Genomic DNA, 25355 nt, shown 5'->3' with positions numbered 1-25355 from the left:
AGAAAACATTTAATATTTTTGACTTCACTCTCTTTGTAATAGCTTACTCTGATTAATTCCAATAACTTCAACAACCATTAATTACCTTCTTCCTTTGTATGGCATTTGATTCCAGTTATTAGAATGCATTTCCCTTGCCATCCACTGACTTCAAGTTTATCAGGGCTCCTTAACGTTACACCTGGTCTGATTCTAAAATACAGGATAGTCACTTTCACTGCACTTTTGGTCACTGGTCAGCAGTCCACATTTGTACCAAGGCAGTAATGAGGTCTAGTCCTCCTGGCTCAAGAATACAACTTCAGCACCATCTTCTCAAGGGCAATTTGGGGTAGGCCAAAAAGCCTAACTTAACCAGCAATGTCCAGATCTTAAGAGATCAAATATTGCTGAGAAGGCAACCAGAGAAAGTGCCACATGAAAGCAATTTTGTTGATGTATTCATTTAGTTAACGATTGACAGTAGATTAACCAGTAAGATTGGGACTGGTACCGGATTTTTTTCATTAGAATTGATCTTGAAATATTCTTCATTGGCAGGTAGATGTTACTGTGGTAACTATACTAAATTATAGCTGGTTCTAGAGTACAAGTTATTAGAACTACATTTGGCTGTTATCTGAACCTATTGCCTTTCCCATTTCAGTTCCTCAGCCCTTTCCTGATATCTTGTGAGGTGAATCAAATTGGTTAAATTTTGTTCTCTGTATCAGTGGGAATCTGAGGAAGAACCAGAAATAGACTCCACGCCTATGAATGAATATGATTGTAAATGCTTCATCCATGACTTTGGCATGAACATGTTGAGTCTTTGTTGTTGTTGAGGATGGCGCAGTTATCAGAATATCCTCCTTCCGTCAGCTTTTTGTTTACTACCATTCATATCTAGATGCATCCAGATGGTAGAGCTCAGACCTGGTCCGTTGGATATTAGATCACAGCTCTCTCTTTCTTATGGTGCTCTCGCCATTGAGCACATGTGCATCCATATCTTACCAGGTCTGCGCATCTACTGTAGGTACACCTGGTGCTGCTCCTGGCAGTCCACGCTCAATCAAGACTGGTCATCTGGCTTGATAATAGTCAATATCTCTGATGGTCTTTCCTCAGGCCAACACATCAATGCTGCTATGTAGAAGGCATGACAGCGACTCTACTTCATTAGGAATTCGCGATTTGGCACGTTACTTAAATCCTTCACGAATTTCTACAGATGGACCATGGCTGCACAACTCTCTGGTATGGAGGGGGGTGGCTACAGCACAGGATTGAAATAAGCTGCATAGAGTTGTAAACTTAGTCAGCTCCAACATGGGCACCAGACTCCATAGTATCCAGGACATCTTCAAGGAGTGATACCTCAGAAAGGAGGCATCCATCATTAAGGATCCCCTATCACATAGGACATGCCCTCTTCTTATTGTTATCATCAGGAAGGAGGACCAGGAGCCTGATGGCACACACTCAATGATTTAGGAACAGCTTCTTCCCCTCTGACAACTGATTTCTGAATGAACATTGAACCCATGAACACTACCTCACTGCTTATTTTAATTTTTTATTTTTGCACTATTTGTTTGATTTAATACATATTTACTGTCACTCACGTTTTTTTCTTCTATTATGTATTGCAGTGTACTGCTGCCACAAAGACAACAAATGACAACATGAGATATGCTGGTGATATTCAACCTGATTCTGATTCTCATTCTGAATGTATTAAACACAAAATGTATTTTTAAAAATTACACGTAACAAATCTAATGCTAAAAATATAACCAGAAGGGTAGATAAAGGGGATGTCAGCAGTGGTATTGCAAACTAGGGGCAGCACGCTGGCAGAGATATTATAGCACCAGCAAACCAAGTTCAATTCCACTGCAGTCTGTAAGGTGTTTGTGCATTCTCCCCGTGACCAGTTGGGTTTCCTCTGGGTGCTCAGCTTTCCTCCCACATCCCAAAGACATATGGATTAGGGTTAGTAAATTGTGGGTGCTAGCAGCATGCTGACATTTGCAAGCTGCTCTCAGCTCATCCTCAGACTGTGTTGGTCGCTGACGCAAACAATGCATTTCGCTATGTTTTGATGTACAGTGTCTATAAAAAGTATTCACATCCCCTTGGAAGTTTTCATGATTTATTGTTTTACAATATTGAATCACAGTGAATTTAATTTGACATTGATCAACAGAAAAACTCATTCGTGTCAAAGTTAAAACAGACCTCTACAAAGTGATGTAAATTAATCACAAATATCAAACACTAAATAATTGATTCATCTCCTTCAAATCAGTTTTTAGTAGATGCACCTTTGGCAGCAATTACAGCCTTGAGTCTGTGTGGATAGATTTCTATCAGCTTTGCACATCTGAACATTGTAATTTTTCCCCATACTTCTTTACAAAACTGCTCAAACTCTGTCTCATTGCACAGGGATCGTGACTGAACAGCCCTTTTCAAGTCCAGCCACAAATTCTCAATTGGATTGAGGTTTGGACTCTGACTTGGCCACTCCAGGACGTTAGCTTTGTAGTTTTTAAGCCATTCCTGTGTAGCTTTGGCTTTATACTTGGGATCATTGTCTTGCTGGAAAACAAACCTTCTTCCACGTCGCAGTTCTCTTGCAGACTGCATCAGGTTTTCCTCCAGGGTTTCGCTGTATTTTGCAGCATTCATTTTACCCCTTACCTTCACAAGCCATCCAGGGTCTCCTGCAGTGAAGTGTCCCCACAGCATGATGCAGCCACGACCCTGCTTCATGGTAGGGATGGTGTGTTTTTGATGATGTGAGGTGTTTGGCTTATGCCAAACATAGCGTTTAATCTGATGGCCAAAAAACTCAATTTTGGTTTCATCAGACCATAGAACCTCCTTCCCATTGACTTCAGAGTTCCGCATATGCCTTCTGGAAAACTCTAGCCAAGATTTAAGGTGGGGGTTTTTTCCAACGTCAGCATTCTCTTTGCCACTCTCCCATAAAGCTGTCAATGGTGAGGTGCCCAAGCAACAGTTGTTGCACACACAGTCTCTCCCATCCCAGCTACTGAAGCTTGTAACTCCTCCAGAGTTCTCATATAGGTCTCTTGGTGGTCTCCCTCACTAGTCCCTTTCTTGTACAGTCACTCAGTTTTAGAGGACGGCCTGCCCTAGGCAGATTTACCATTTTCTTTCTATTTCTTGATGATTGACTTAATTGAACTCCAAGGGATATTCAGTGACTTGGAAATTTTTGTGTATCTATCTCCTAACTTGTACTTTTCAATAACCCTTTCACAGAGCTGCTTGGAGTGTTCTTTTGTCTTCATGGTGTAGTTTCTGCCAGGATACTGACTCACTAGCAAGTGGACCTTCCAGGTGTAGGTGTATTTTTACTACAATCAATTAAAACACCTTGACTGCACACAGGTCTCCAAACACAGATCTCCATTTAACTAATTATGTGACTTCTAAAACCACTTGGCTGCACCAGTGATGATTTGGTGTGTCATATTAAAGGGAGTGAATACTTATGCAACTAATTGTTTTGCGTTTTATATTTGTCATTAACTTAGATCACTTTGTAGAGATCTGTTTTCATTTTGACATGAAAGAGCCTTTGTTGCTCAGTATCAAAAAAAGCCAAATTAAATCCACTGTGATTCAATGTTGTAAAACAATAAAACTTCTGGGGGGGTGGAGAGGGGAGTGAATACTTTTTATAGACATGTGACATAAAAAGTTAAAGTCTGTCCCGAGCCTTATAGGCTTATCAGGACTCTGCTTGTGCTAGTTTCCATGGCATGAAGCAACTGTGAGTACGAGACTCCCCCCCCCGGATAAGACGCCAGTCTATTGCGAGGTTAACCCCCAGTGTTTTGCTGGTAGCCATTTTCAGCTGGGTGGACTGGAACAGTGTGTGGTTAAGAGCCTTGTTCAAGGACACAACACGCTGCCTCAGCTGGACCTCAAACTCATGACTTTCAAATCGCTAGTCCAATACCTTAACCACTTGGCCACATGCCATGTGACAATCAAAACACGTCTTTACATCTTTAAAACATAGATACAGGCAAAGAAGTGGCAGATGAAGTTTACCCTAAACACAGGTGAGGCGTTTCTAATTCGGTAGATCAAATGTAAAGGAAAAGTACACAGTTAATGGCAAGACCCTTAACAGCATTGTTGTGCAGAGAGATCTTGAGGTCCAAGTCTGTAGTTCTCTGCAAGTAGTTACATAAAGTTGACAGAGTGGTGAAAAGGCATATGGCATGCTCTGGCCTTTATTAGTAAAGGCATCAAGAGTCAGGAAGCTATATTGCAGCTTTATAGAATTACAGTTACCTGGAGCATTGTATTCATTTCTTGTTGCCTCAATATAGGAGGGATGTGGAGGCTGCCTGAATTAGGGGGCAGGTACAAAAAGGAGACTGGACATCGCTGAGGGGAAACCAGTTAGAAGTTTATAAAATTACGAGAGGCATAAAGCAGAGAACTGGTAACTTTTTCTCAGGATTGAGATACTGGAAGGCACTTACTTAATGTGACGGTGGGAAGCTGAAAGGAGATGTGTGAGGGCAAGTTCATATACAGAAGGTGTTCTGAATGCCTGGATTACGCTGCCAGGAGTGGAGAAGGAGGAAGATACAACTGGGGCTTTTAAGCGATTCTTTGATAGGTGCAGAGATATGCAGAGAATGGAGGAATACGGACTATATGCAGGCAGATGCAGTTAGTTTAATTAGATGTCATTGATTTAGTTTGTCACGGACTGAAGGGCCTGTTCCTATGCTGTACTGTTCGATGGTCTGTAAGATATCACTCAGGCGGCTGCTTCATAAATAAAGGGCCAAGGGTTTGGCAGTAACATACAGGCATTGATAGAGATTTGGCTAAAGAGAGAAAAAAAAATAAACCAGAGCTGTTACTAATGAAGTCCCACGAGAACTGGCAAATGGGCTTTTGCTGTTTACAATGGACTTAGGGACATGCGGATTTCATGCTGAAATCCAATAGCAAAGCTTGAACCCACAACCTCATGACTCAGAAGCTGCCAAAGTGATTGAAACAGACACTGACTGAGCCAATGCCAAGAGTAAAGTAACTTCTACTCACTAGCAAATTAAGCTTTATTTAACAATGAAACATAAAGGACAGTTTGTATGCTGTACAATAATAACACAATATATGTTAAAACATCATAAAAGAACAATTTGCAACAGCTTCTGTGATTTAAAAGAAACACTACATAAATTTATTTGTGAATAAATGAATTTCATTTAGTTTTATGTTGTCTTGATGGTGCATTTTATTTTATATTGTGCCAAATAGTATGCACACCCTCCAACATTCTCCATGGATGTAATAGTTTAGTCTCCAATTGAAACGTCAGCAGGATTTATGTGAAGAGTCAAAGTGTTTAATTTACACTTCACAGCAGACTGGTGAAAGTCTCTTACTGTAGCTCAGTTTAAATATTTATAGAATAGTTGAAGTTATACACTGTTAACAATAATCTTTTGCTTAACAAAATGATTTGTTAAATTATAGCATGTCATGTTTCTGAGAAAATCCTGATTAAGTATAGTCCACCTTTGGGCACCTATGACATCCAGTTACCTGTACACGACTTAGCCCTAACTGTATAGGGAACATCACTGACAAATCTCATAGACGACATTGATAGAGATTGATGCAAGAACCAGCAATAAATATTTTACAGATCTTAAAGGGGAGGCAGCCACAGACAAGCTCTTTTCATATTAAAAACATCCTCAAGGATTACTCTTAAAAGTTTGGATGTCTTCAGCACTACCTTGGAATAAATGAATAAGAGACCAACTTCTGAGGATGCAGACTTCAAATGAGAAATTACAAAGCTAGAAATGATTATTCCAGTTTAAAAAAAAAACAGTGCATTAGAAAGAGAATGTATAATATGAAATTTCATATGGGTAAACTAAAGTAAACCAGTCAGCTTGAATTATTTTTGAGTTTTATTCAAACATTTTAAAATCCAGCTAACTCTGTTTAAACGTGATCACAGACACTATGCAGATCTCAACAAGAGTAAAAACAGAAGAAGTTAAGTGGGTTGGAATACTTCAACAAAGTGTCAGCTTAGCTCCTCCTGGTCAACTCAAAAGTTTGGCCACCCACTTCTGGCACATTCATAATCTCCTACAGCACCTCTCTTTGAAATTTCAGTGCTGATTACCAAAACATGACATTAATTCAATACTCAAAAAGGTATCGCACAACTCTACTCAACCCACAAGGTTCATGGCTTTTACTTTTGTTTTAAAGGCATTGTACTGCTCTGCTCAATCTACAAGGTGCATAGCTTTTATTTTTGGTTTTGTTGATCAAGCCCAGGTACTTTGCAAGTAACTTTCAATAAAATCCCCAATATCACTGTGAATTTGTAGTTAGCAATGTTTCATTCATCACCTCCAGGGAACTGCCAATTGCTCCACAAAATTGTAAAAAGCAAAAAAAAATTAAAGAAATACCTTCCTGTGTCCAGACCTGTATTTGCTGAACTGACAGAGGATGCTGTATATAAAACTGACAAAAACGCAAAGAACCTGCTAGACCATGTCATCAACCCCAGACTACTGATGGCTGGAACATCAATGACTCAGTGCTTCCTCCTATCCTTTGCTCACTACCACACTAGAACAAACTTTGAAAAGCTGTATCTTTGTAATTGTCAAAATTTGGGGGTGGAAAAATTTGAACAGCTCATGCATAAGCCATGTTTGCTCACAAAGATACTGAATACAGCAGATGTCAGTTGATGAGATCTCTTTTTCTGTTAGTAGTGATGAGGACTTTTGGTTTTGAGGAGATCCTACAGTGACTATATATAAATGCTTATGTGTGGAGGTGACCAATCTATGCAGTAGACATTAATCCAAATTGGGAATAAAGATGGGCTGAACCAATAAGTTGATGGAGACAAGGGTCTATGAGCAACAGTTGTTGAGATCAGAAGTCTGAGGGAAGAACAGGATGGGAACAGGCTGAACAGGGTATACTTAGGGGGGAAAGGAAAAACTGAACAGAGAATGGGAATTACAGAACAAAGTAACTATGAGTTGACGCATGAATTCCACACAAAGACTGCAAACTTATGCCAAGGTGTGTTTTAAATCAAACAGAATCAGGTCATTTTCAGGCACAGCAAAAGTGGACAGAAGCAGTTTTCCACAGCAGTCTGGGAGCAAGGCATTTCAGTGACCAAGCTTCACCTATAACCCAGTACCAATGCAGTGTACTTTCTTTAGGCTAAAGAGAATATTGCACTGGAAACTGCAAGGTCTAAGTCAACAGGACCCCACACACTTACATCACTCCCTTCAACTCCCAAGCGGAATTGTGAGTACAGGGTCACTGAGTTTTCAACACCTGGGACAGATTGCATGAATGAGTCGGAAAGTGGTGTTAAGTCCAAGATAAATCAACGGAAAGAAATTTAATAGAAAATTTATGGATATAAAATAGAGTAATTGGACCACGTCGATTCTGATATATAAACTACACATATATGAAGAGGTAATTCAGAGAAGTTTCAAATGTGGATGACAAGTAATTAATACTGATTTTGCTCTGTGGTGTTTATAAAGAAATACCATCTGCCAAAAGAGACCTGCAGATAATGGGAATGAAACCACATTGTAAATAAGTTTATAACAGTGGACAATTAAAAACATGAATTTAGTTGGAGTGTCACTTTGCCAAAATAAATGGTTCAGCAATACAAAGTCTCTGTATAAAAACACAGAAAATAAGTGAAATGTTTAAAATACTCCATCTATAGCCAATGCCATTGTAGCTCTGCATTAACTTATTCATGTACTAGTTTTTTTTAATGAATATATTGATAGTAATTGTTGGTTGGACAAAAGGAGTAACTAATGAAGGAGATTTCAAGCTGGCAGAAGACAGAGTAACAAAGTTGACAAGGATGAGGAAAATGAAATAATTGTAGAAAGTGATCGTATATGAAAAGCGCAAAGGAGATGCGACAAAACAAACCAGACTAACATAAGCAGCTGATACAGTCTGTACAGTGCATACAGGTAAGCCTTGAGGAAGAAAGAGGCCTGCTTAACCTTGTTACCTTTATGTATTCCCATTTGTTTCCCAGCTTTACAAGGATCCAGGGCTTGTTGAATTCCTTCTGCCACGGTAGCATAGCTATTACAACTCGGGGTGTTGGAGTTTGGAGTTCAATTCTGGCTCAATCTATAAAGAGTTTGTAGTTCTCTCTGTGACTGCATGCGTTTCCTCTGGGTGCTCCAGTTTCCTCCCACATTCCAAAGATGAACCAATTAGAAGGTTAATTACCCTGCGATTAGGCGAGAGTTAAATAGGTGGGTGTTGGGCGGCATGGCTCGCTGAGCTGGAAGGGCCTGTTTTGTGCTGTATTTCTAAATAAATAATACCAAACTGGTCCATTGGTTCCTGAGGCCCTCCACCAGTTCAGATGGGTCTATCAGGCCTGACAAAATGCTCATTCAGCCTCAGATGAAGCAGAAAGTTGGAGAAATCAAATATGGAGCAGTTTAGACTGCTGCATGTGATGATTTTCTTGTTGAACTTCCAATTTACCACAAACCTTATACCGTCATAATCTATCACATTAACAGACTATGGACATTTTGCATTTCACAGTATTTTGTCCAGGGTGAAGGATTATGATTTAAGGTCAACTAGTCAGGCTCCTGAAATTGGGTAGGTTGATTCCACTACAGTATAACAGCCAAAAATTTGCATCCATGTTCACCATTTCAAAAAAAATTAAAATGGTGCATTCGTACAATACCAATTTATTTTTAAATACGTAGCAAGAATATACCTATAGAATTAATACAGAATTAGGCCATTTGGCCCATCAAATCTGCGCTGCCATTCAATCAAGGCTGATCCTTCTGTTTTCTCTTCCTTAACCCCGGTCGCCAGCCTTCTCCCCGTAATCTTTGACGCCATGCCCGATCAAGAACCTGTCAATCTCTGCCTTAAATACGCCCAAAGTCAAGGCCTCATGTAATTAACATGGACTGACTGACACTGAAATACAATTGCACACAGGGGCCCTCTTAAAATAAGATTTAAGCTATTTACTTAAAAAAAAATAGTGCAGCAATCAAGAATGACCACTTTACCTGACAGGAAAGCTAGATTAAAAAGAAATCCAAGGAACGTCAGGAAGTAACGACTCAAGAATCTAAGCTAATTTAATCTGACAATTAAATTATGAACTGGAGTCACTTACTGGACAATCATTGTCATAAGACAGTTTAATATGACTTGCATTCTTGTAATGGACTGGGAATAAGTCAAGTGACCTAAAGTTAAGAAGAGCTGCACTGTGTTTGTTTGGGGAGGGGGGGTGGCAAACATCAGGTATAAGCTGCATAAAACACTTTGGCAGGGGTTTGAAAGAAAAAACAAAATGGACTTTCCAGGGTCCCAGTCAGGGAAGCTGCCTGCTTATAAATGAAGACAAGTGTTTCGACTTTGAGGTATATCTACGTCTTCTGGGAAAGATGTACAAGGAGAGGAAGAAGCAATTAGTTTCATAAACAGTGTAAAGACTCATAGAAAGAAACAGCGGACAGAGAAAAATGGTGGATGAAATCAATATGGCTAAGGCCACACTACAGCACAGATGATAGAAAAATAACCACAGGTATTCTATGAATGCTTTAATGGGAATAAATATGAAATACCACAACATAGAAAAGAACAGTGGGAGGCCATTTAACCTTCAAGCAAATTCTGGTTTAAACAGAATATGGTTGATTTAACAAGTGGGTTCAATTCTATCTTCCTACCAGATCTGCAGAACCTTGGCTTCATATCTGCCATCCAAAACTCTAACTCAGCCCTGTAGTTTTACAATTCCAAAGATTCACAATCTTCTCAACGAACACATTCCTTCTCAACTTAGACTGAAGTGGCTAACCTCTTATCCCATGTTATGGCTCTGATTTCCAGACTAACCATCAAGGGAAACATCTTCGTAACATCTGTCCTGTCAATTCCTACTCAAAATCTTAAATTTAAGTTAATTTATAAAGGCTCAACATTTAATCTATCCAGATATAATGGAGAAGCAAGCCAAAAAGGCATCGAGAATCACTTTGCTAACTTAACAGAGTACATCTGGCACTCAGATCAGAGCTGGTTATTACATTGAGGCTTTGACAACGAAATATTGCACAAGGCACGATAGATAAGCAGAGACTGGTCTCCATTAAAACAGAAATGAATGTCAAGCACAGATGACAAAACTTTAAAAGGTGAGCAAAAAAGGACTTAATAAATACATATAAGATAATGAATGAGGTAAAAAGTGCAGAGAATTTGAGACTGATAATGTGATTTGTGGCCTCCGTAGTACAAGAAATTGGAGAACCAATAAACGATAACGTGCAGGCTTTATTTTGGGAGAATGAGTAGTTCTGGTAATACATTGGTCCTTTATTCTCTTATTTATCACGAAAAACAATATTAAACCTTGAAGACAAATATTGGCTCCAACAGTTGAATGAGATTTGCATTGAGTCAGGGCAAATACACTTTATTAGTTACCTCTTGTAGTTAATAAAGTGGCCACTGAGTCTGCGTGTGTGGTCTTCTGCTGCTGTAGCTCACACACTTCAAGGTTTGGCTTGTGTGTTCAGAGATGTTCTTCTGTACCGTGCTATTGTAACATGTGGTTATTTGAGTTACTGTCGCCTTCCTGTCAGCTTAAACCAGTCTGGCCATTCTCTTCTGACCTCTCCCATGAACAAGGCATTTTTCACTCTCAGAACTGTTGCTCACTGGATGTTTTTGTTCCTCACATCATCTTTGTAAATTCCAGAGACTGCTGTCCATAAAAATCCCAGGAGATCAACAGCTGCTGAGATACTCAAACCACCCCATCTGGCAACAACTATCACTGAATGGTCAAAGACACTTCAATCACATTTCTTCCCCAATCTGATGTTTGCTCTGAACAAAAACTGGACCTCTTGACCATTTCTGCATAGTTTTATGCATTGAGTTACTGCCACATGATTGGCTGATTAGTTGTTTGCATTAACAAGGTGTACAGGTGTATCTAATACTATAGTTTAAAAAGTGATCAAAAAATGGACTTAATAAATACATACAAGATAATGAATGAGGTAAAAAGTGCAGAGAGTTTGAGATTGATCATGTGATTTGTGGCCTCCATAGTACATGGAATTGGAAAATCAATACACTGGATAATGTGCAGGCTTTATTTTGGGAGAATGAGGACACAAAAAAGCACCTCTTCCCCACACTGACCAGGGAGACTGACTGTACAATCTAGAGATAGCTAAGGCCTACAGGGGGTGGGGTAAAGATTTTTTCATATGAGATTTGGATGTAATGAGATATACTGGAAAAGGTTTTTCAAAATGAACATTCTACAGCATTAACATAATGATGGAATTCTGGGAAAAAAATTGATCAAATATCTTTTATTGTCTCCAAGGGAAAAAAGCATGACAAATTGAGAAAAACAGTGCCCAGCACTGCGCATTTGAGGTGCTATTTTGTGTAACTGTCTCCCTGCTCAGTGGGGATGAGGTGCTGTTTGTGTACCTATCTCCCTGCTCAGTGCGGATGAGGTGCTGTGTGTGTACCTGTCTCCCTGGTCAGTGGGGATGAGGTGTTGTGTGTGTACCTGTCTCCCTGGTCAGTGAGGATGAGGTGTTGTCAGTGGGGATGAGGTGTTGTGTGTGTACCTGTCTCCCTGGTCAGTGGGGATGAGGTGTTGTCAGTGGGGATGAGGTGTTGTGTGTGTACCTGTCTCCCTGGTCAGTGGGGATGAGGTGTTGTCAGTGGGGATGAGGTGTTGTGTGTGTACCTGTCTCCCTGGTCAGTGGGGATGAGGTGTTGTGTGTGCACCTGTCTCCCTGGTCAGTGGGGATGAGGTGTTGTGTGTGTACCTGTCTCCCTGGTCAGTGGGGATGAGGTGCTGTTTGAGTCCCTGTCTCCCTGGTCAGTGGGTATGATGTGCTTTGTGTGTACCTGTCTCCCTGGTCAGTGGGGATGAGGTGTTGTGTGTGTACCTATCTCCCTGGTCAGAGGGGATGAGGTGTTGCGTGTGTACCTGTCTCCCTGGTCAGTGGGGATGAGGTGTTGCCTGTGTACCTGTCTCCTGGTCAGTGCGTGGCTGAGGTGCAGAAGGATTTGCTTCAGTGCTGTATCATTCCATGACTCAATGTTAAATATTGCTGATTGCTCAAATTGGGAACATTTCCAAATTTTAACAAAAGAATGAAAGATTGCAAGGTGAATGAGGTAGAAAAATACAGAATCTGGAAACAAATTAATGAAACTAAGTGTATTTTTAGTCAAAAGATTTTGGATAGATTACAGAGAACACGATGTACCAGATAGTTAAATTATTGAACAAGCTTCACAAGTAGACAGGGCCATAAATGAATAATCTATTTTGCATCTTAAGGCAGAGAATACAAGAGCAGGCTAATAATGATGTTAGAAAACACTTAACTGGAAACCAGAGTCACGCCTGGAGCTTTGTATAATGTTATGCTATCCATTATTGGAAAACTCAAAAGCAAAAGATGAGGTGCAGTACAGATGAACAAGAAGAGGGACTTAAGGCATTGAAGAAAATTTCACTGGACCCCAGAAGCTACGAAGATCGTAGAAGCTAATTATGGAAATGTGTAAAATATATCATTATTGCACATGGTTCGACCGCACTCCTGCATTAAACAGCACAGTGCCCTTCTGTTAAAAGGTAATTGAAAAGCCACTTAAGAGAAATATAAAAGAATGAAGCAATCTAGTTGGAGAGTAGCTTTAGATCAAATGGGTCATGTTGAGAAAATTACGAATACAGACACGATGGAAGAAATGACCACGCACTGTATTGTAAAGCTCTTTGAAGTGGCTTAGTGGAGTGAATGCTGGAATCTAGCATGAAGTCTTGGAATCAGCCATTTGACAAGCATAGACTGCTCCAAGCCCATCAGTCTCTTCAAACTTGTATATTTTGAATACTTTCAAGGATGTAATCATCTTTCTCTGTTCGTGACAAAAAAAATTATCTAGCTCTTGACTGAAAATACACTAAGTTTGTGTTCTTAAATTACGTGCTGTTTATACCAAAAACAAAGTGTAAATAATTTTCTGGCCAGTAACATTCAGACTTGCACTGCAGCCAATTATGAGTCATATTTCCTACATGAATATTTTGTGCCCAGTTCTACTCAATATTAAAAATTCTAGAAAAACTGCAGTACAAAATTATTAGAGAACCTGAGCCTTTTCAATCATTAATTCATGAACTGGGTCTCAATTATGGAGTTTATTGTGTAATAAATGAGACAGACTATCATCTTACACATTTGGTGCTTCTCAGGGAGTGGAAAATATTTTAGTTCCGTGTCAAATTGTAATGCTGTTTAAAAAGTAATTTGTTTTGCCAGTCATCCTGAAAGACTGGGCAATGATTATTTGATTATTTCAGCAACATAAGACTTGGAAAAGCTGCAATTCATCTTTCATCCATACTGAGTCAGACAAACTCAGCCACTATTAGTCCCCAGTTCGGATGGGGTGGTGGTGGGGGGAGGGAAGGAATCTTTACTGGACACGTACATGTGAATTGATAAGGTTGAAGCTTTATAAGGCATTGGTCAGTCTGCACTTAGAGCAGTTTTGGGCCCCTTATCTGAGAGAGGATTTGTTTGCATTGGAGAGGATCCAGCAGAGATTCAGGAGAATGATCCCAGGAATGAAGGGGTTAATATATGAGGAGTGTTTGGCAGCTCTGTGCCTGTACTTTGCTGGAGTTTAAAGGAATGAGGTGGAATCTCACTGAATCCTATTGAAAGCTCTAAGTGAGTGGACATGGAGAGGATGTTTCCTATAGTTGGGGGAGTCTAGGACCAGACGGCACAGACAGAGTGGATGTGGGGAGGATGTTTCCTATAGTTGGGGGAGTCTAGGACCAGACGGCACAGACAGAGTGGATGTGGAGAGGATGTTTCCTATAGTTGGGGGAGTCTGGGACCAGACGGCACAGACAGAGTGGATGTGGAGAGGATGTTTCCTATAGTTGGGGGAGTCTGGGACCAGACGGCACAGACAGAGTGGATGTGGAGAGGATGTTTCCTATAGTTGGGGGAGTCTGGGACCAGACGGCACAGACAGAGTGGATGTGGGGAGGATGTTTCCTATAGTTGGGGGAGTCTGGGACCAGACGGCACAGACAGAGTGGATGTGGAGAGGATGTTTCCTATAGTTGGGGGAGTCTGGGACCAGACGGCACAGACAGAGTGGATGTGGAGAGGATGTTTCCTATAGTTGGGGGAGTCTGGGACCAGACGGCACAGACAGAGTGGATGTGGAGAGGATGTTTCCTATAGTTGGGGGAGTCTGGGACCAGATGGCACAGACAGAGTGGATGTGGAGAGGATGTTTCCTATAGTTGGGGGAGTCTGGGACCAGACGGCACAGACAGAGTGGATGGGGAGAGGATGTTTCCTATAGTTGGGGGAGTCTAGGACCAGACGGCACAGACAGAGTGGATGTGGAGAGGATGTTTCCTATAGTGGGGGAGTCTGGGACCAGACGGCACAGACAGAGTGGATGGGGAGAGGATGTTTCCTATAGTTGGGGGAGTCTAGGACCAGATGGCACAGACAGAGTGGATGTGGAGAGGATGTTTCCTATAGTGGGGGAGTCTAGGACCAGATGGCACAGACAGAGTGGATGTGGAGAGGATGTTTCCTATAGTGGGGGAGTCTGGGACCAGACGGCACAGACAGAGTGGATGTGGAGAGGATGTTTCCTATAGCTGGGGGAGTCTGGGACCAGACGGCACAGCCTCTGACTAGAAGGACCTCTCTTTGGAACACAGATGAGGAATTTTTCAGCCCAAGGGTTCCCAACCAGGGGTCCACGGACCTCTCGGTTAATGGTAAGGTTCCATGGCATAAAAAAGGTTGTCCAGAGGTTGGTGAATTTGTGGAATTCACTGTCGCAGACAGCAGTGAAGGCCAAGTCACTGCATGTATTTACAGCAGAGTTTTATATGTTCTTACAACAACACACACACAAAATGCTGGTGGAACACAGCAGGCCAGGCAGCATCTATAGAGAGAAACGCTGTCGACGTTTCGGGCCGAGACCCTTCATCAGGACTAACTGAAAGGAAAGATAGTAAGAGATTTAAAAGTAGTGGGGGGGGAGGGGGAAATGCGAAATGATAGGAGAAGACCAGAGGGGGTGGGATGAAGCTAAGAGCTGGAAAGGTGATTGGCGAAGGTGATACAGAGCTGGAGAAGGGAAAGGATCATGGGACAGGAGGCCTCAGGAGAAAGAAAGGTGGGGGAGCACCACAGGGAGATGGAGAACAGGCAAACAACTAAATATGTCAGGGATGGGGTAAGAAAGGGAGGAGGGGCATTAACCGAAGTTAGAAAAGTCAATATTCATGTCATCAGGTTGGAGGCTACCCAGCCGGTATATAAGGTGTTGTTCCTCCAACCTGAGTTTGGCTTCATTTTGACAGTAGAGGAGGCCATGGATAGACATATCAGAATGGGAATGGGACGTGGAATTAAAATATGTGGCCACTGGGAGATCCTGCTTTCTCTGGCAGACCGAGCATAGGTGTTCCGCGAAACGGTCTCCCAGTCTGCGTCGGGTCTCACCAATATGTAAAAGGCCACACCGGGAGCACCGGACACAGTATACCACACCGGCCGACTCACAGGTGAAGTGTCGCCTCACCTGGAAGGACTGTCTGGGGCCCTGAATGGTGGTGAGGGAGGAAGTGTAAGGGCAGGTGTAGCACTTGTTCCATTTACAAGGATAAGTGCCAGGAGGGAGATCGGTGGGAAGGGATGGGGGGGGGGGACGAGTGGACAAGGGAGTCGCGTAGGGAGCAATCCCTGCGAAAAGCAGAAAGGGGGAGAGGGAAAAATGTGTTTGGTAGTGGGATCCCGTTGGAGGTGGCGGAAGTTTCAGAGAATTATACGTTTATATTATATAATTATACGTTTGATATGTTCTTGATTAGCAAAAGCATCAAAATTTATGGGGGGGGAGACAGGAGAAGGTTGTTGAGAGGGATAATAAACTGGCCAAGATGGAATGGCAGAGCAGGCTGGATGGGCCGAATGGCCTAAGTCTGTTCCTATGTCTTACATGAAAAGCTGGCAGAAATCTGATTGTGCGTTATGCTTCCTGCAGTTGAAAAGCTTCCCAACATGCAGAAAGTCTTTTACTTAAATAAAAGCTGACTCTGGCACAGTAGGAAGGCTTTGCTGGCATTTGTAAAAAAAATCCATATCCCCAATAACAAGTCACTTCCCTCAGGGAAAGGAATAAAATTGCCAGGAAATGAAGTAATTTTGTTACTATTAGGTCTATCAGGCACTCACTTCCAATTATATCATTCCACCAAAGAGTTTTCCAAAATATTTCACACTTTTTAATTGTAGTGTTACAAGCATGGCTACCCTCCAAAATGAGTAACACTGGCATTTTAGAACGTCTTGAGCTTGTGAAAGTCATTACATAAATCCAACCTTGTTCTCTCACTGAACATCAAATTGCCTCAGCTGTAAATAACCACATGTATTCAATTGTTATGATTTCTCTGCAAAAGCACCCTAATTAACTTGTAAAGAATAAGTAGTGCCTCAGAGAATCTGTTCACTTGGGACTCGTAATGAAGATGGTTGGAGCAATCCAGGGTTGGAGGAGAGTGAAGGTTGGATGCTGGCCATAGATGCCCACAGGGTTAAATGCAGAAGAAACACAGTTTTTACCTTGTTAATAAGTGTCATAGTGAAAACAAGCAGCTCAGAATCAGCCCCATTCTTCTCCTCCAGAATTTCAACTAAGCTCGTCCATTTCTTGGTGCCTGAAGAATGAATTTTAAACACTTAAATGTCAGAATAAAACGTAATTTAGCTTAAAGCATTATTTAATCAAGTTATTGTAAATTGTAACTGCAAAATTAGGAAAAATTATATTTAATCAGAATAATAATTTCAGACAGGCAGATTAATGCAGAATGACCCAGACTTACACAGTATGGTAAATGCTTTTCAGCCTATCATGTCCTTCCAAACTGGTACTAGTCCACTACTCTTTCTGCAGGTAATTACAAACATCTCTTTATCATGTAAATTCTCTCTCCCATTTTCAAAGTCAACACTTAAGTTATATCCACCATCTTTTAAGGTAGTCTATTCTACAACCTGCAGTCCTAAGCAAAAGTCTTGGGCACAAATAGGGTGACTAAGACTTCGGCACAGTATTGTATTGTCAATGTGAAGCAGAGAGTGAGTTTGTAAACCTGGAGGGAGCAAACGACGTTGGGAATGTCTAGGGTGGAGCGCTGCACAAGGGGTGATGGGCAGATGGTAGAGAAAGAGTGCCGCGGGCGGAGGAAACACAGGTGCAGACACACCCCTGAGACACCAAGCAAGGTCATTTGATTCCAAAAAAATGGTTTGTTGGTCATTACAGAATGTCTGTCTAGTGCTTCTCACTCCCTCCCCTCTGCCCAAAGACGATTCCCTTCTCCCTGCCCCCTTCCCACTCTCAGACCACAATAGAGACACATAGCAGAATCAGGATTATCATCACTCACATGTTATGAAATTTGCTTTTTTTTGCAGCAGTACGATACAATACATTATATATATATCTATCTAAGATTTTTGCACAGTACTCTAATATACCAATGCACAGGACAAATTCCCATCTGTTCCCATCTCGCCTCATCATTTTCTCTGCTTCCACTCAATGATTCAGTTGCTATCAATGTAAAGCACCTTTCATTGACTTATGCACCTGTATAAATTTATTGTTTAGTTTAGAAATACAGCACAATAATGGGCTTCTCTGCTCCAACGAGTCCTCGCTGCCCAACTACACGCACATGATCAATTAGTCTACTAATTTGTACGTCTTCAGAATGTGGGAAGAAACTGGAGCACGTGTAGGAAACCCTTATGGTCATGGGGGTACGTATAAATTCCTTACAGATGTCAGCGGGAACTGAATCAGGTTCTCAGGCACTGTAATAGTGTTAGGCTAACAGCTATGCTGCCATGCTAGCCCCTTATAAAAGCACCTGCTTATCACACAGAGACATACTTACTGAATTATTCACCTTGGAGCCAGCGGCCCCTTCTCACAATCCAATTTTAGCCCAAATTTAATTACTTGTATTTATTTTGTATTATTTGGGATATAGAACTCTCACAACATGTGGAAAGCTCACTCACCACATCGATTCTATGCCAGCTCTTAGAATAATACCATCCCCCCCCCCCCTCACTTACCCACTAACTCCACCCTGATTCATCTATCCCCCTACGCTGGGGGTCATTTGCAATCTATAATTAACCTCCATCTTTAGGACGTGGAAGAACCCAGACAACGTGTGTGCAGACAGCACTGGAGGTCAAACATCAAATCTGGCTCACTAGAGCTGTGAGACAGCTGTGCTAACCACACAGACTGCAAAACATCATTAAAATACCCTGTTTTGTTCTGTTCCAGCAGGACTCCAAGAGCATATGGGGTCGTACAAGTATTGATAGACAGCAAGGAGGAATGAACCAACAGTAAACAGACCCCACTTTCCTGCCTTGCCAATGGTGCACTAACACTTGGAGAACCATTTCCACTTTTACTATTTTATACAGAGCACACACAAGCTCTTAAATTATATCTTCTGTTTTAGAACTGATTCCAAACTTGATTAGATGGTTCAGTGATCCTAAAGGGCTTTGGAGTCAAAGTAAATTAATTATCAAAGTGCACAGATGTCACCATATACTACCCTGAGTTTCATTTTTGCATTCTTGAAAGTGAGTATGTAGGTTGCGGAATCAGTTTAGAGTTACGGAGAGTGAGTTATCTGTGCCAGTTAAGGGAGCATGATGTTTGTACGGTAGTAACTGTTCCTGAACCTGGTGGTGTGAAGTCTGTGTGAAAGAATGGTCAGAGATAACATCGAGCCTTTATCCTGGGAAGAGGCGGAAATTGAGCAAAATATACAGAAACCAACCCCAAAGAGGATAAGGCGGTCTGCTCTCTTGCCTTTCTATCAGAGTGTGTTGTGTCAGCCACCACAAGCTCTTATACTGCCCACAATGTTGTCCTTGGCCATGGTATGGACCGGGGAAGAGGAGGCAAGAACAAACGTCAGCCCAGAAATTTCCCAAATACGTGAACACATCAGGATCACCTCCAACAGTACAAAAGTCTTCAGCATTGTGTCTGGTGAGACTTGAAGTGTTCATTAGTTTTCTCTCCCATCTGCCATGACTGACAGTAAAGAAAACCATCTCCAGGAGGAAAAGTGGGGTTGGCAATAACATCTTTCAGCTTGCCAGGAGTGCGTTCCTGAAACTCCCATTCGTTCAGTGTGATTGGTTTACTATTGTCACTTGTACTGAGATACAGCGAAAATCTTGCCTTGCATACAGATCTAATCATCACACAGAACATCGATGTAGAATAATAACAGAATACAGAATAAAGTGTAAAAAAGGACAGATTATTATTTAAATCGTAAAATAATTGCAGCATGCTGCTGTGCAGCGGGACTTGGGGGTGCTTGTGCAAGAATCACAAAAGGTTGGTTTGCAGGTGCAACAGGCTATCAAGGTGGCAAATGGAATGTTGGCCTTCATTGAATTTAAGAGCAGGGAGGTTATACTGCAACTGTACAGGGTACTGGTGAGGACACACCTGGAGTACTGCGTGCAATTCTAGACTCCTTACTTGAGGGAGGATATACTGGCTTTGGAAGTGGTGCAGAGGAGGTTCACCAAATAACTTAGATACATTGGACAACAAAAGCTGACATTGCATTTCTTTTGGATCTTTCTTTTAAATATTCTTACTAGGAATAGACTTGTACCTGATATTCACCATTTCTGTGTGCACTTTCATGGCCCATTAACAATCAAAGACAGTTTTCACCACATTCACAACATAGTGACTCAACACAGTTTAGTTCCCTAAGACCACAGCAACCACCATCACCCACCACAGCCGAGCACTCAATCCTTCCTATCATTTATCATCAGAACCCAATCCACTGCACACACTACTGAACACGGTACTAAGAACGTACAGCCACTGTTCACATTCACTGCTGAGGTTCTTGTTTGCCATGGATGTGAGGAAATTGAGCAGTGGAGAGGTGCAGAATCAGCCATTATCTCTTAAAATGGCGCAGTGGGTTCAAGAGACAGGAGAGTCTATTCCCAATTCCATTCTTTATTTACTGAAGCACTGCAAACAGATTGAACAATACTCTTTGCCTGTCTTAAGTTCATTATGTAACCTTCAACAGCTAACTGATAATAAATTCCACAATAACTGAGAGAGGATCTTGGAAAAAGTGGAATCAAACATGTTAGGAGCTAACAGCTAGAACAGGGGTTGCTTCTTTCATATTTCACATTCCCTTATGCATTTCAGCCCGTTGAGTTACTGCTAGCTGCTGCTAAATTTCCTTGTAAGCTCTTCTGCACATGTTCACATTACCTCCTCTTAGACTCTACCATGCCTTCATACAACTTACATTGGCCAATTTATCTACCATCGTAAGCCCACAACTTTCTGTTGTACTTGTTCAACATGGATGATGGTCGCAGAACTTTGATGTTTGTCCGGCTTAAGCAAAAGGCGTCACATTTGTGAAGTTCCTACATTTGCAGATGGATTAGTAACCTGTCTCCACCACACTTAAGTCAGCTAAATACTGCTGTGGTGGATGCAGGCTATATTTTCGGATCTATTGCGGCCAAGAAGAGTTCATCACATGGAAGGTTGTGGGTGTGTTAAATTGGTGGTGCAAGGCTGCCCAAAGGAGGATTTCATTGAGCATTTATTAATGATCAAGTCCCAAAGCATTGTGCTCACCAGACAAGCTTAGCAGAGTTGCACACTTCCACTGATGGAGTGAATAACAAATGGAATTTTGGATATTACAGAATTGAGGATATGGGGATAATACAAGGACATGGCATTGATGTAATCGCCATTAAACCATTAAACATAGGAGCAGAATTAGGCCATTTGATCCATTGAGTCCACATCACCATTCCATCACGACTGATCTATTATCCCTCTCAAACCTCATTCTCCTGCCTTCTCCCCATATGTCCTTCGATATCCGTACTAATGAAGAAACTATCAACGCCCACTTCAATATACCCACTGACTTGTCCTCCACAGCTGTCTGATGAAATAAATGCCACAGACTCACCACCCTCTGGCTAAAGAAATTCCTCCTCAACTTTGTTCTAAAGGGATGTCACTCCATTCTGAGGCAGCATCCTTAGGTCCAAGACTTCCTATGATAGGAAATATCCTCTCCGTGCCCACTCTTTTGAGGACTTTTGATATCTGATAGATTTCAAAGAGATCCCTCCTTATTCTTCTAAAATCCAGTGAGAACAGGCCCAGAGATATCAAAAGCTCCTCATACAGGACATTGCATATAGGCACATATGTTGTAGCTGGGGTGCCTAAGACTTTTGCACAATCTGTATTTGTCAGCATGGAACGAAGAGTGAGTTTGTAAAACTGGCAGGAGCAAAGGAAGTTAGGAATGGCGAGGGTGCAGTGCTGCATGTGGGGTGTGGGACGGGTGACAGACGGAGAAGGATTGCCAAGGGTGGGGAGTGGCACGGATGCAGGCACACCCAGTCCCGAGACACCAGACAAGGTCATTTGATTCCAAAAATTGGTTTACTAATCATTACTGAATGTCTCTCCCTTCCTCTTTTCCCAACAATGATTCCTCTCTCCCTGCCCCCTTCCAGTCCTAAATAGACACCCTCATCAGAATCAGGTTTACCATCACTCACAGGTATGATGAAATTTGTGGGGGGTTTTTTTGCAGCAGCAGTGCAGTGCAATACATAAAATTACTACAGTACCGTACAAAAGTCTTAGGCTCCCTAGCTATATAGATGTACCCAAGACTTTTGCACAATACTGTACGTTAACCCTTTCATTCCTGGGATCATTCTCCTGAACCTCCTCTGGACACTCTCCAATGCACAAAGCAATCTTCTTACACAAGTGCCCAAAACTACTCACAATACTCTGTGTAGTCCGACCAATGCCTTATAAAGCATTGGTGCTTTTATATACTAGTCCTCTCGATCAGCCTTGACTGTGGAAAGGCACAAGAGGCGAAATGACCTTTTATTTCTCTTTTGTAGTTCTGCTGAGTAAGAGATAAAATGTAGGTCATAGATCCTGGTCAGGGGGCTACAGGGAAAAGGATACTGGAAACCATTGAGCCACTAGTTTGTTAAGGGTGAGTGTTGGGGCAGCTGCCATGTGAGAACATTTTTAAAATAAGCCAGCTTTATGCCTTTTTTTCCTAATACAACCTGGAGAACTCTCTCATGTTCTTTCTCATATCAAACAAGTTATTGGCATGGATCCATATTTTATGGAACACCAATTGTGAACGTTTATTTCCTAAACTTCTGGTAACCACTCTCCTCTGACATCCCCTTCCCTTTGTCTTCCTAATCCCATGGGCCCCAGCACCCCTACTTCTTCCCCTCCTCTACCCTCTGTAACAGCCCATCACACACACACACACACACACACACACACACACACGGTCCTCCCTCTGATTCCACTCTCTACCTGATGCTTCACTGCTCTCCCCTATCAGATTCCATTTTTCTCAGCCCCTTGACACTTCAGCCTACCCAGCTTCTTACATTATCCCCTCTCTCCTTCTCCCTCACCGGCCTAGCATTCCTCTCACACCAGAAGCCACCTATCACCCACCAGCTCTTGCTCCACCCCTTCCCTCCACTGGTTCCCTCCTCACTTTCTTTCCTAGTCCTGATGAAGGGTCTCATCCCAAAACATCCTCTGTCCATTTCCCTCCAAGGAGGTTTGTGACCCACTGAGTGCCTTCAACATTTTGTGCACTGCAAAATAATTTTTATCTCATTACCTCAAACCTCAATCCAATTGTCCCAAACCTCTAATCCCAATAAGAATCTTAATATTCTCGTTCTCTTCACAAGTTCAAGATTTCAGTCATACAGAAGCTCAGTCTTATTGTTCAACATCCCCACCACCAAGTCAGTAATACTGACCTTTCCTCTGAATAATCCAAAGGGGTTGACAACAACTCCAGGTGAGTTTCAAATGCAACCCCTTGCTCTTTTCTTCTCATCTAGTTCGTAGTCACAACCCACAATCCAGCTGCCTATCAGGTGTGCATGAAATGACTTCATTCTGTGTTTCATCTGCTGTCACCAATGTTGTGATTCTTGTGACCCCCTTCCACATTATTCATCAGGTTAAAAGCTGTAAACTCAAAAGGCAGTAAATTCTTCTCAGTTTTGTTCTGAAGGGGCTCAGCAGGGTGGAATGCCCAGCTGTCAGTCACAGAACACCGGCACAGAAAGAGAGAAGCACAGCCTGCTATCTCAATTAAGCAGCACACTTAAAAGATACACAAGTTTACTTCACATGCACCGTATTAATTCTGAACTTCAAAATAAGTATACTCAACAGCAGAGAAAAGGTCACAACCACTGTAATATTTAAGTACATTAGCACCTTCGAGACTTTATTTACTCTGAAGTCGACGTTAAACTTGGGTTTTGATACTCTGCTTGCTTTTCATGTTGTGTTTGGAACATCAGCATTGTCCGACTGCAATTCTCCTGATACCCAGTAAAATAGTACTTACATCTTTTATCATCCACAATGTTGACAGCTTGGATCAGAAGAACAGCGTTGCTCTCTGTATATTCCACAAACACCAACAGGAGTTTCAGAGCAGTCTTCACCACCAAGCGGTGCTGGAATTGAGAAACACAAGAGCAATCTGAGCGAATGCCAGACTTTCCAGCTTAACAGTAGAGGGAGGGAGGGAATCGTTTTAGCCTGAAGACACTAGCCTATCCAGGAGGTGGCAGTGTAGAACAGTGTGATAAACTGCAGAGTCTCATTTTCTTTCATGTAATGTGCCTGTTTTTAATTAATTGCCATCTTTCATGCCTGAAGTTCACACTCATTTACCAAATGTTTCTAGTTCTGCAATGAAAAGTGGTTTATACAGTCAAAATACAGTTACAGGCCCTTCAGTCCGCATCTGCACTAACCATCAAACACTTAGACAAACCTCATTTCTCCTCTCGCATCTGCATTAACACGAATCCACCCATCATTCTCCTGCCACCACCTCCATTAGCAGCTAATTGCCAGCCGTCACATCTTTGAGATGCAAGTGGAAACCAGAGCACCAGGGGAAACCTACACCTTACAGTGGGAGCATGCAAACTCCACACTGTCAGCACCAGAAATCAGTATCAAGCACAGGTCTCTGAACTGTGAAGCACCACAGCTAAACCCTTCAGGACCTTAAAGAATGTATTGGTATTTTCTGCTGTCTTTATGAAAAAGAAAATTTTATTAACCTGTTGCACCTTGCATAAACAGACACAGTCCACTTTCCAAATTAAGGAAATCATCAATTTCAAAAATTTCATACTGTGGCTCTTCTCTTAGCAATCTGGTATTCAGGGATCCTTTTGGAAACAGTGATCACAGAATGACTGAGTTTCTCTTACAAACAAAGGATGCAATAGTTCGATTTATAACCAGTGCATTATGCCTAAACAATGGAGACTTCAATGGGAGGAGGGAGGATTTGGCTAGTGTAGACGGGAACACAGTCTATATGGTGGGACGGCTGAGAAGGAGTGCAAGACATTCAAAGAGGTTTTTCACGGTGCTCAACAAAAGTATATTCCAGTTAAAAGCAAGGAGAGTAAGGGTGGGGAGAGCCAAGGGACTAAGGGAATAAAAGAAGGCATCAAACTAAAAGCTTGTGCATACAAAGTCGCCAAGAGCAGAGGGAAACTGGGAGATTGGGAAAAAGTAACAAAGAACCACTCAGTGAGCAATAAAGAAAGGGAAGCTCAATGATGAAAATAAACTAGCACAAAATATAAAAACAGATATTAAAAGTTTAAATATTAAAGTTTAGATATTAAAATTATATAAAGCGGAAAAGGGTGGCTAAAGTTAATCTAGGTCCCTTGGAACACAAGAAGGGAGAATTGATATTGGCTAATGAGGAAATGGCCAAGGCATTGAATGACTATTTTGCATTGGTATTCATGGTGGACGACACGTTTAACATGCCAAAGAGAGATGTTATGGATGTGATGGGAGGTAAGGACCTCAATACAATAGCTATCACCAAAGAGGTGGTGCTGAGCAAACTTGTGGGCCTGAAGATAGACAAGTCCCCTGGTCCTGGTGGAATGTATCCCCGAATA

The 25355-nt window shown here is 41.8% G+C and overlaps 1 protein-coding gene across 4 annotated transcripts in view; it reads right to left on the bottom strand.

Annotated features, from left to right (window-relative positions):
- The window catches only part of fhod1 (formin homology 2 domain containing 1), a 300189-nt gene that overhangs the window by 110855 nt on the left and 163979 nt on the right, over positions 1–25355 (bottom strand). For all 4 annotated transcript variants that reach the window (XM_059992695.1, XM_059992692.1, XM_059992693.1 and 1 more), the window contains exons 7-8: positions 23759–23870; positions 16818–16912 (exon numbers count right to left, since the gene is read on the bottom strand). In XM_059992695.1, the coding sequence (XP_059848678.1) occupies positions 16818–16912; positions 23759–23870 (207 nt within the window). The remainder of the gene's footprint in view (positions 1–16817; positions 16913–23758; positions 23871–25355) is intronic.

The sequence above is a fragment of the Hypanus sabinus genome, chromosome 17 (genome assembly GCF_030144855.1).
Source record: "Hypanus sabinus isolate sHypSab1 chromosome 17, sHypSab1.hap1, whole genome shotgun sequence".
Lineage (NCBI taxonomy): Eukaryota > Metazoa > Chordata > Chondrichthyes > Myliobatiformes > Dasyatidae > Hypanus > Hypanus sabinus.
The sequence above is the reverse complement of the archived record's forward strand: the minus strand, read 5'-3'. Positions and strand labels throughout refer to the sequence as shown.